General features: G+C 45.8%; 1 protein-coding gene across 1 annotated transcript in view; it reads right to left on the bottom strand.

Annotated features, from left to right (window-relative positions):
• The window catches only part of LOC311367489 (filamin-C-like), a 62,445-nt gene extending 54,752 nt beyond the window's left edge, over nucleotides 1-7,693 (bottom strand). The window contains 1 exon segment of the mRNA XM_084486327.1: nucleotides 7,023-7,693. Coding sequence (XP_084342453.1) covers nucleotides 7,023-7,407 — 385 coding nt within the window. The 5' untranslated portion in view covers nucleotides 7,408-7,693.
• Between the last annotated feature and the right edge of the window lie 4,023 nt (nucleotides 7,694-11,716).

Genomic DNA, 11,716 nt, shown 5'->3' with positions numbered 1-11,716 from the left:
ATCTTCCTCCTTCTATATCATAACATCTTACATTTACATTTAGGGCATTCAGCAGACGCTTTTATCCAAAGCGACTTACAGCGGTTAATGCACACCGACGGCGGAGTCAACCATGCAAGGCGACAGCCAGCTCGTCAGGAGCAGTCAGGGTTAAGTGTCTTGCTCAGGGACACAACGAAACTAGGAGGAGCCGGGGATCCAACTAGCAACCTCCCGGCTACAAGTCAACCTGCTCTACCACCTGAGCTAAGCCGACCCCCATCTTTAATTCAATACTCCGTACTCCTTGCCCGACCAGTACTTCCAGACAGTTCCTGACTCAGATGGATGGAATCATGGACGATCCCTCTGATGAGAACACCAAGATGTCTGCATGTCATCTCTCCACGGGGGGAGGGGGTTTCTCCAAGAAGCTCTCTTGGAGACTTGTCCTGCAGCATTTGCAGTCGCTTTGATCGTTCTCAGCCTCACTTTGGGCGGTTGTTTTGAACACAAGTGTCTGACACATTCATACAGTGACGGGTTAGGGTCTGGCATATACGGTGCGTTGGAATCATGTCTGTGGTCACGTGAGGGAGGTAAACCAGTACTGACTGGGACTGGGACTGACTGGGAGGGGTCGGCGTGGTGCTGCCGGAATGCTTATGTTGGACTTCCTGGGACCGTGCCAGTACGGGAAATGAGTTTGAATGAGCGTCAATCGTCGCCTCAAAAAGTGGATCTCCCCTCTTCATCTCTACCATGAACCGTTGTCTTCTGTCAGCCCTGGCCTCTTTCCCAATGGACCCAGATATACACCAAATGCTAAGCTACATTGGTAGCCATGATAGTGCATTCTAACCCGCCATTGGCCGCTCCATTAATCTAATCCCTTGTATAACTCTTCTATCCTTTCGTAAGGATTACGTTACGACCGGCCTCTGGGTCGGTTTACGTTTAACCAAACAAACCTGAGAATTCGGAAGTTAAAAACTCACATGAACACACAACACCAGGCCCAACAGGTGTGGGTCATTTTAGGTGGCTGCGGGTTCTGCCCGACCAACAGCAGGGTTAGACCTTATCCTGTGCAACCGACGACATCACCGTGGGGGGGGGGGGGGGGGGGGGGGGGGGGTGGGGGAGCATGTAGAGAGTCCAGGTCTGGGCTCTGGAGCCTGGGTCTCCTTCTGAAACACTACCCAGACGTGCTGCGCACTAATGGTGAAATACCGTCCATCCGACACATGTCATCCACCCCTGTTTGATGTCTATCCCTTCCTCTCTTAAGCCTCGACAAAGAAAAACCATCTGGGATGAAAGATCGCGGGGTCCTTCCCTGCTTTAAATACTAAAAACTCCTGATCCCAAAACGCTTAAGGGGCCAGGCGCCGCGGAGAAAGCGCAGAACGCCGCACGGGGGGGGAAAGGCCTCTCTGTACATCTGCTGTCCACTCTGTCGGCGACTCTGCCTCCGTTCCTATCTGATCCTCAGGCCTTGCAGAACGGCTTCTGCTAATGCTGCCGTTCGTTTTCTCCGTAAACCATGAGGTCATCACCACTGTCCGGAATGGCCAGGGAAAGAAAAGGGGAGGGGGGGCGGGGGGGGGGTTGGGAGTCTGGAAACTTTCTCGGGGCCCTGGAAAGCCAACCGGCCCCGACGGCAGTAGAAACCGTGTTTGTGCTGCAGATTGATAATTGAGAGAAGATAATTGAAGAGAAACCGAGCGATTGAGTGAAAAAATGACAAAAGCGATTGGTTGTGTTCTTGCCTGCGGTTTGATGAGGGAATTTGACATTTTCTTATTCTTATTCTCTTATTCTTGAAAACAAACGCATAAAATCCCTGGCTGTGGGTCTCACGCCAGAATGGGTTAAATTCGATAAATACAAAATGACAGTTGAGCCTCTGCAATTTCAGAGCCGAAGCCATTCCCCATTAGCCTATACACCTGGCTCATTATCATGCATTACCTACTTATTCACCTAATGCCTCGTTATATTGCAAAACACGATTACTACAGATGCCAAACCAACTGCTCTCGGCAACAGCGGAAAGGTAATGGTCAACGATTAGATAGCACAGAGTAGAAGATAGCTTCCTTGATTGTATCAGATGGGCAAGCGCTGAGCTAACCAAGTTTTAGCATTTGTTACACAAAATCTTGTGACACAAAAACGTGTAGGCATCCCAGCTCTGTGCATACACAGTGACACACTTAAGGACCAGCATTCCCTGGTCCTTACAGAAACGGCAGGAAAATAAACGGTGGAAAGGGTGATGACATTATTCTGAAGTGTTTCTCCCCCCGCTTCTCGACAACATTTAAACAACACGGGGAACTGTAAACCATTGCAATTGCACCTTCGTCGGAAAAATATCGGCCAACACATTTGTTTTTGTGCGCTGTGAGTTTCAGTGTCTATCTGTAGGCTCCGTCCCATTCGTCAGAGGGCTATCAGGCAGGATGTGGTCCGCTTTGTTGTGATTTGACGGACATTTAAAGCCCTTCCATCATCACAAAGTCATCTAAAGTGACTGGTGTTTGGGTGTGTGTGTGCATGTGTGTGTGTGTGTGTGTGTGTGTGTGTGTGTGTGTGTGTGTGTGTGTGTGTGGATTATGTGTGGGGAGGATGGGGTAATGATTTGTGTGTGTGTGTGTGTGTGTGTGTGTGTGTGTGTGTGTGTGTGTGTTGCTGGCATTGCCAGGACATTCTTATGCGCTTATTGCCATGGACACATGGTAATAATTAGGTACATACATAAAAGTCAAAAGGGAGAATGACAAAGCGAGAAAGAAAGAATAAAGAAGGTAGGAAAAAAGGAAAAAATTAAGGAGCTTAATAAAAAATGACAGAAAGTACAAAGTGAAAGAAAGAGAGAAAGTAAGTAAGGGAAGAAATAAGCAATGAAAGGATAAAATCAAAGGAAAATGAAGTGGACGAAAGAAAGAACGAAAGAAAGAATGACTGAAATTGAGTGCTACAATAAAGAAAAGAGAGGCTTGGAAGATTGAAAGACAAAGAATGAAAGAGAGAACGAAAGAAAGATAGAAAATCTGAAGTGTGCACAGCAGGGAATTCCAGGAGTCCGTCTGACAGTAAGTCAGCCTCCCCTGCTCTGAAAGTCTTCCTCGTCGCGTCACAAGCACACCTCGGTGTCTGACTCTGGCTGTGATGAGAGTCTGTTGTCAACCGCCCCCTGTTCCATTGTCCTCCCCATCTCCACGAGCCCCACTCATCTCCCAGCTGTCACCAGCCATTCCTGCACTTCCTGCTCTCTTGAGTCTGTCGGCTCCACAGCGCTAGCGCTAAACCACTTCAGAACGCTTTGCTTTATTAGCCAATAGGATGGCCCCGTTTAGCGGTAGGCCCGCCTCCCGAGTCAACCACAATAATCCTCTGGAATTCGTCCTGGAACGATTTCTTTAGCTTTGGAGTTTTAAATTGTAAAACCGTGGGTCTGTCGTAAGATAGTCCCTTGGAATGAATGAATAACTAAAGAACGACAAAATGACCAACTGAATACACAAATTAATGAATAATAATAACACAATAGATGGAATCTAGACGGACAATGTTTGTCTGTCACTCAACCTAAAGAGTCAGTCTTACTAATTGTCAATTAAACATTTAACCCCCACTTTCTGGTGGGATTATCAAACCACAACAGAGAATGCCAAACCTTCGACTGTTTTCTCTTGGTGGTTCTTCCCTCTGACATCGTGTGTACGTGAAGACACGTGAGCTAAGCGCTACCGGCCCTTGTGGTCGGCCCCCAGGAGCCTGCCTGAGGTCAGGGTCTGCGTTGGGGTCCCGCCAGCGCTATTGTCCCTCAGACCCCCCCCATCGCCCCCCCTCGGACCCCCTCGGCCCCAAACATCTATTTTACTCCTCCGTGCCCGCCTCTCAGAAACTTGCCAGCAGTCCAACCACACACACACACACACACACACACACACACACACACACACACACACACACACACACACACACACACACACACACCACTCCTGACATAGACGGTCTGTCGGGTGGGGGGTCTATTTTTGGCACCTGTTAGCAGAGGCAGCGCAGAGCTCAGCTGTCTTGGCCATCAATCAACCACACACACACACACACACACACATACACACCCGCACACAATGTGTGTGTGTGCGGGGCTACCATTGAAAGCTGCGTGTGTGTGTGTGTGTGTATGTGTGTGAGTGAGTGTGTGTGACATGAATTCCTGCTTGTCTCTCTCCTAGTCTATCTTAAAGGGAAGTTGGTCTGTGCTGTGTAGTGGTTGTGTGTGTTTAGGTGTGTGTAGTGTGTGTGTGTGTGTGTCTGTGCGTGTGTGTAGTGTGTGTGTGTGTGTGTTTGGGGGTTGGGGGGGTCAGGAAATAAGAAAAGCAAGACCGCTACAAAACAAGGAAAGTGGAACATGGACTTCCTTGCGGTCGACCACAGCCGTTGCCGGGGAAGACCTGACCGCGTTACTGTCAGACGCTGAGACACACACACACGCACACACGGCGCAACCCTTCTTTGCTGTGTCATACGTGCAAGCCTAACTCTACACATGTGTGTGTGTGTGTGTGTGTGTGTCGGTGTGTCGGTGTGTCGGTGTGTGTGTGACTGAGATTTCCCAATGTGTGTCCGGTGTGTGTGTGTGATTGTGTGTGATTGTGTGTGTGTGTGTGTGTGTGTGTGTGTGTGTGCGCTTGCACTCGCCTGTCATTCGACACTCTTTCCTCACCGCAAGTGGGGGAAACCGCATAACTCCCCGACCCCCCTCCCCCCCACCGTCCCGTCCCCCACCTCCCCTTCTGGAAGCATCCATCTTTTCATCAACAGCAGTCCAGCACCACTCATGTCTAACCTTCTACAGAACCTGTTACTTTTTGGGGTCCAAGTTGGTCCGTATTAAAGAACCAAACTCATTCAAGTGAAGTCACTCCCCCAGGGAGAAATGTGTTGAGCAGCCTTTGGATGATTAGTTCACATCATTCAATAGTTTCATCCCAACAGATTAGGAAGAAATATAGCTCTAAGGCGACAATCTTTGAATGTATGTGTATTTTTTGGGTAAAACTATGAGCTGATTTTTTTCGACAAGAATATCTCAACATTAACATGATAAGATGATTTGAATACAGGTGAATCTAATGAATCATTGTTTTCATTAGTATTCATTCTCTCAAAACATTCTCAATAATTACTCTTGACTTCAGAACTTTGTTGTTGTGAATGTATTGTTGCTTCAACTTTGTGCTTGAAAAAAAACACAACTATTTCAAACGTCCGACTTCCCAAGTGGAACTTGGAGCAGTCGGAAATGCAATAAACCCAACAAACACCACGTGCGGGAATACACACGGGCTGCACGGTTTGAGATCGACATCAGAACCCATAACTGATCTCAGATCAACGAAACCGTCACAGCTCAATCAGACCTGATCCAGGGTCTGTGTGCTGGAATGAACCCCTGCAGCGGAAGTCCTTTCTGACAGCCCGGGAAGCAGATTTGCATTCAGCTTAGTGAACCGAGTTTTGAGGTGCGTTTAGTGTAAGTACACAGACACACACAGACAGACACACACACACTCACACACAAACACACACGTCCTCGCACATGGCTACAGCACAAAACATTGGCTCCATCCTCACAGGAAACCACGCAGAAACAAAGAGAGTAAGGAACAAAGGCGAGTAAAGATGTTTGACCGGTAGAGTGGTATTTCTGATACTGTTTCTGCACCAGCCTAAATAGATGTGCTGTCAAACACACTGGTCGTAGTACTACATACTAAGAAAGTACTAAACAAGTACCATACACATTGAATATTTCACTTGCACAACCATCTTTCTTTTGGCACAAACTAGCCCTTGCAGTTGTGGAGATATACTCTGTTTACTAAAGGCATGTTATTTTCAGAAATAAAGTGTAAAGTTTACCCCGCGGTATCGACAATGTTATCGAATATCTATCATTTTCAAGGTATTGTATTGAAGTTAGAAAATCCAGTATTGTGACAACACTACTACCTAGTAGTACTTTTTAGTATGTAGTGTGTATGCCATGAATGAATAGATGACTGAGGAAACAGACTGGACCTAGCCAAACAATAACTCACTAGGTGCAGTGACTTATGCCTATGCCACGCAACAACTGTTTAATCATATTCATCTACAACCCGGACAATTTGTCTTTGATCTCGACAGGAGTTATACCTCATAATCAATGTGTGAAGTTCATCTCTGACCCAATAACATAAAAGGCTTCATAACATACAGGCATAGGCCTATATAATAGTACTACCTCTAAAAACATGAAATACGTTTTGCTGGTTATTAAAGTTTCCATCCCGTAATTTTCTACAGTGCAGTCCAGAAACCTTGTAGAGTGTTATAAGATGTGGAAATATAACTGGATTAATCACGTGTTGAATCTAATTATGGGCTCTGTAAGGCAGTAGAGATTTGCAAGGGAGCTGTCGTTATACATATATTACTTTTATCCTCCCAGATTCAAACTCATCCTATGAATATCGTGTAATTTGTAATCTATACATTCCGTTAAGTTCCACTCAATAACCAAGCTATTAACGGTGTGTTTCGTTATACATAGTACGTCTGCGTTGCTCTACGCATGCGTCACTTTGATTAGACAGCAGCAGCACACGAGGAGCAGCAGGCGCCCAATATGAGATATTTTCCACGTTCCGCTGCTAACTGCAAGGACAATTCCTGCTAAGGCGCCTCTGGCCACAGTCACACAGTCCCACGGTCAGGAAGAGAATCCTAATGTGTAGGCTCAACGTGCACCACTGACAGAACGACACTTTTGTTTGTGTTCATGGGAACTTTTGCAGCCTTTCATTCAGCATCCACACTCGCCTCAAACACGCCCTCTAAACATCGGCTTCATCACGAGCTGAGGTAAATCCCGGCTCTTTTTTGGGGAGTTTTGCATCGCCTCCCACGTTCCCAAAGTAACGCGTAATCACAGAGCAGTAGAAGCGTTCACCCATAAACGCGCGTTGGAAACTTCCACTCACCTATGGAGACCAGCCTGATGTGTTCCCTCTCGAGGAACTCCAGCGCCACGGACACGTTCTCCAGCTTCATCTGCCTGAAGTTGGGTCTCGAGTGGTACTTTCTGTACATTTTCTTCTGGCTCAGCGTCTCCAGCAGCCCGATGAGCTTCAGCCCGTCGCTTAGGTCCTTCTGCAGGTCGTTGATCCGCTTGCTGAGGCCCTTGAGGTGCTCGTTGCACCACCGCGTGAAGGTGTTCTGCTGGATCTTCTTCCACGGCGCGTCCTCCGCCAGGTCCTTCTCCGTGGCGGGCATCTCCTCTTCCTCCTCGCCGTTGTTGGTGGTGCCCTGGTAGTACTGCGGAGGAGGGTGCTGCTGCTGCTGCTCGTAGTACGTATTGCTCAGCATGTTTCACGGTTTCCGTACCACCTTTTTACGGAGTTGAGTGGACGCGGGGTGAGCGCGTAAAAGTGGAGGAAAAAAATAAAAGGAAAAACTCGGATGGGACGGTGCCAAGCGTGCGTAAACCAGCCAGGAGTAAGGGAAAGGGGGAGAAAACACACCGGGAGAAGGAGGCTGTCTTTCCCTTCTCCTGGAAGGCCAAGCGGTCAAGACAGTGCTGTGAGTTGCTTATGAATTGAAAGGATCAGTTTAGTTTAGTGTTGGTCCACCGCGACTCATCTCGGCTCGGGTCCCCCTGATGAAGTAAGAACAGTTAGAGAAGGCTGAGAGAGAGAGAGCCGAAGATGAACTGGTTCGCTGGTACTCCTGGTGGGTGGGTGGGCCAGGGCGGCTCCGTGCTGCGCCTTGCTGGAGGTCGACAGCGCACATGGGGGGGTGGGCCGTTTGGGGGGGGGGGGGGGGTCCGGCGGAGAAGACCGTTTCACGCGAGAGGGCTGAATGAAGTGCGGGAGCGAAGAGGGTGTTTTTTTTTAAAAACCTCGGCGCCGCGAGACTTCGCGTCACGATCGTGGACTTCCAGGAATGCCCCTGTCATGCCCATATCCAATAACAGGATGGGACGCTGTTTAATCCTAGGGAGATAGCGAAACGCACCCCATTGGGTGGCATCACAGAAAGTGGGCGGGGCGGCTGGACCCGACCCAGGGCTCTCTTAAAAGTTGTGACACCTCAATTTATTTTTAGTTTCTCCAAGTGGGGTGAAAAGGGGAGGGGGAGGTGTTTGGGGGTGGCTTCCATGTCGTAAACTCCCCTGAGCCCCAAGAAGACGTTAAAAATGAGTTATGTAGACGAAAAGCATGACATCATCTTTGGACTTCTACAAACAAGGCAATCCATTATTGGTGCGCACACGCACACACACACACACACACACACACACACACACACACACACACACACACACACACACGTGTGTGCGAGTGTGTGTGTGTGTGTGTGTGTGTGTGTGTGTGTGTGTGTGTGTGTCGCACACCAAGATACAAATGACATCTGGGTAATGAATGGTGGGCCTTTAACCTACATCAGATGTGTAAAATAAGAGCGGACCAGACGGGACGTGTTAGCGGTGTGTAGACCGCTGTGTGGACCTACTGTGCAAAGCCAAGAGAGACTTCTCCGGAGGACACTGGCACTACGAGGCCATCCGTTAGAATAGCCCCAAACTATTGTATCTAAAGCTAGAGTCTAAATTATAAGATACATATATTCTATGGAAGCCTTTGATCGAAATAACCGTTGGATGGCTTATAGAAGCACTTAAAAGAGGGAGAGAGGGAAACATAACAGTCTGACAGCAGTTTGACGTGTGTGTGTGTGTGTGTGTGTGTGTGTGTGTGTGTGTGTGTGTGTGTACTACTACAGACACTGACCTAATGCTTTTGGAATAAGGAAAGACCCATGCGACATGACGCGTGCATCAACACACTTTCTGAGAGTCATTAATACACACAGAGACTCTCTAATAGACGTTACACACAGTCTCTGACAGACATTAATACCCCCCCCTCCCCCACCCAGTTCGTAACTTCTAAAATAAGATAATAAAAGCGCATTCCAGTAGTCAAATTATGAATTTGTTATAAAGAGATAACTTATTTTTAATTTATTTTTGAAGAAATAGTGCCCATATGGTCTTTAAGGGAGTCCTATGATGGTCGTGTGTGTGTGTGTGCGTGTGCGTGTGTGTGTGTGTGGCACACTGTCCTGCAATCTATTTGTGTGGAAGTTCTTCAGAGTGAGGGCTTTCGCTATATTTATAGCTCATAAAGAGAGCGAATGTATTTAGGGAACCCCGCTAAAAAACGATGACGTATTAAAACGCACAGAGCCAGCACATTGCACTACCGCGGGGTTGGTTGAAACATAGCTTGTACGTCAGCTGACGATATTGGCGATATTGGGAATCAAATATTAGAGAGATTGTGAATTAAACCAAAAATATGTATACTGACGGTTTGATTTGGCTTGAGTTATGGTTTGATAATGGTCTAGATTCTCTAGAATTTACAATTTGAAAAAACACGTTGGACTACAGATGCAAGTTTACTGCCACCTTGTGGCTAAAACCAGAAATATTTGATCTGAAGGAACTCCCACAGAAACACACAAGGATAAAATGTCTTTAATCTTTCAGTTTCATTTACAAAATGTACAGATTTATTTTGACAAAGTTTTGTTTTAAACAAGGACCAGACACAAATAACATTCAAAAGTACAGAAAATAACAAGTAACAGAAAGAAAAAAATGACCTCCTGTGTCCATGTCAAAACATGACCCTGAGGTCAAAAATATTTGTTCAAATGCCACAAAATCCAAGTGTGTTCTTGAACCAAGAAAAATGATTCTCTCCCAGAAAGAAATATGAAGGACTCATCTTTGACAGCGACACAACACATTGATTCAAACGTCAAAACAACAAGCATTGATTTATCCTACACACACACACACACACACACACACACACACACACACACACACACACACACACACACACACACACACACACACACACACACACACACACACACACACACACACACACACACACACACACAGGTCTCATTAAACACCAACCAGTTGTATTTTATATACCGGAAGTAAATATACACTGCCCGGGTACTAGTACACATTACCCCAAAAGTAGCAGGGAGTGCAACTCACAAGATCTACCGCACATAGATTCAAATAAAACTCAAACAATCTGTTCCAGATTTCGATACAGAGAGATGTTAAACAAAAAGATAACCGCAGATTTGGATTACATTCACCAGATTACACTCAACATAAACTAGACGACGGAAACACATCTGACAGACCGTAATACTAATAAAACACTAAATCTGTGCAGGTGGATGTTTAGTATGACCCAAGGAATCCCCCCCCCCCCCCCCCCCCCCCCGCAGCCAAGGTAAAATATACTGAATGTAAATGCATTTGCCGTGCATGCTTTTTTACGCTCATGGCTTTGACCACAGGGGATCTGCTCATCAAGGGCCATGCAACATTGCTTCCCTGGGTCTAACATGCAACAGATAGGTCTACACAGAGAGGGTCTGCCGATCTCCAATGACGGGATCTATAACGTCACTGCAACCACCACAGTGGTTGGGGAAAAAAATACTGTATTGAGCTGTATGCAAACACTGTGTGCAAATGTCCTTTCCTTTTCGAATAATACGTTGATATACTTGATCTTCACTCTATTATTTACAAAACAGTACAAATGCTACATATCAGTTTAGAATATTATACAGATGGATGTACATGACGACAAGCATGAGATTCCTTAGTATTACTTAGTAGTAGTACAAGTAGTAGTAGTAACTGTAGGATACATTATTGCCTAAGCAAGTGGGATACTGAGATGCATGTTATACGGCCTAACTGGAGTAGGCCTTTGTGCGAGTACCTTAAGGTAAGTCTATGCAAGGTAGTTTGAAGGAGACCATTGGATTATAATTTTGATAGAGCCAAGCATGCCTTTGTGCTGATATGAGATTCACCAAACATCAAGCAAAAAGAAAGCTAGACACCAAAATAAGATATTATAACATAAAGTAACAAAATCCATAAAACGATACTGATTAAATCATGCAAGGACAGGCGTATTCTAATAAAACGTGCAATAAAAATAAATAAAAACGTGAGAATATCCCGGGTGCATTATCTAAAGATCCTGGCAGCATAATTGTGTAATCCAGTCAGAAGGTTGTAACGTCATACAGTAGATAAATAACAGAATACAAATCAGATCATAATAACAACAATAACATCAACAACATCAACAGCATTCAAGTTTGTAGAGGATGTAAGGAGAGGAGCCCATACGGTGTTCAGAGAGAAGCTAATGTCACGAATAAGCCAATGTTTACATTTACAAAGGACGCATACCAAGCCAAACAAAGAAAAGGGAAGTTGTGTACAATTTTAAATTCGACACCATTTGCTAGTAGAAACCGTAGGAAATGTTGGGTCGTATTGATTGCATTTTATTGCTGGAACTCAATAGAAAATTGGAATGTCCTTTGTTGTTTGTTAAAGTCTCAGTTTCTAATGCAGTGCATTCGATTGTAGGCTACATTCAGCTATATTTTGTGTTCATGGAGAACTAAGTATGATCCCACAGAGGTACTGCCACAGCGTCCTGTATTATTTGGTAACCTTATTGATTGTGTTCACCTCAAAATAAAAATTGTAATGTTAAAAAAGATTTGTTCAACCGAAAACTCAAAAAACCCACAGAAAATAATCCAT

This window comes from Micromesistius poutassou, assembly GCF_964030765.1.
Source record: "Micromesistius poutassou genome assembly, chromosome: 22".
Classification (NCBI taxonomy): domain Eukaryota; kingdom Metazoa; phylum Chordata; class Actinopteri; order Gadiformes; family Gadidae; genus Micromesistius; species Micromesistius poutassou.
The sequence above is the reverse complement of the archived record's forward strand: the minus strand, read 5'-3'. Positions and strand labels throughout refer to the sequence as shown.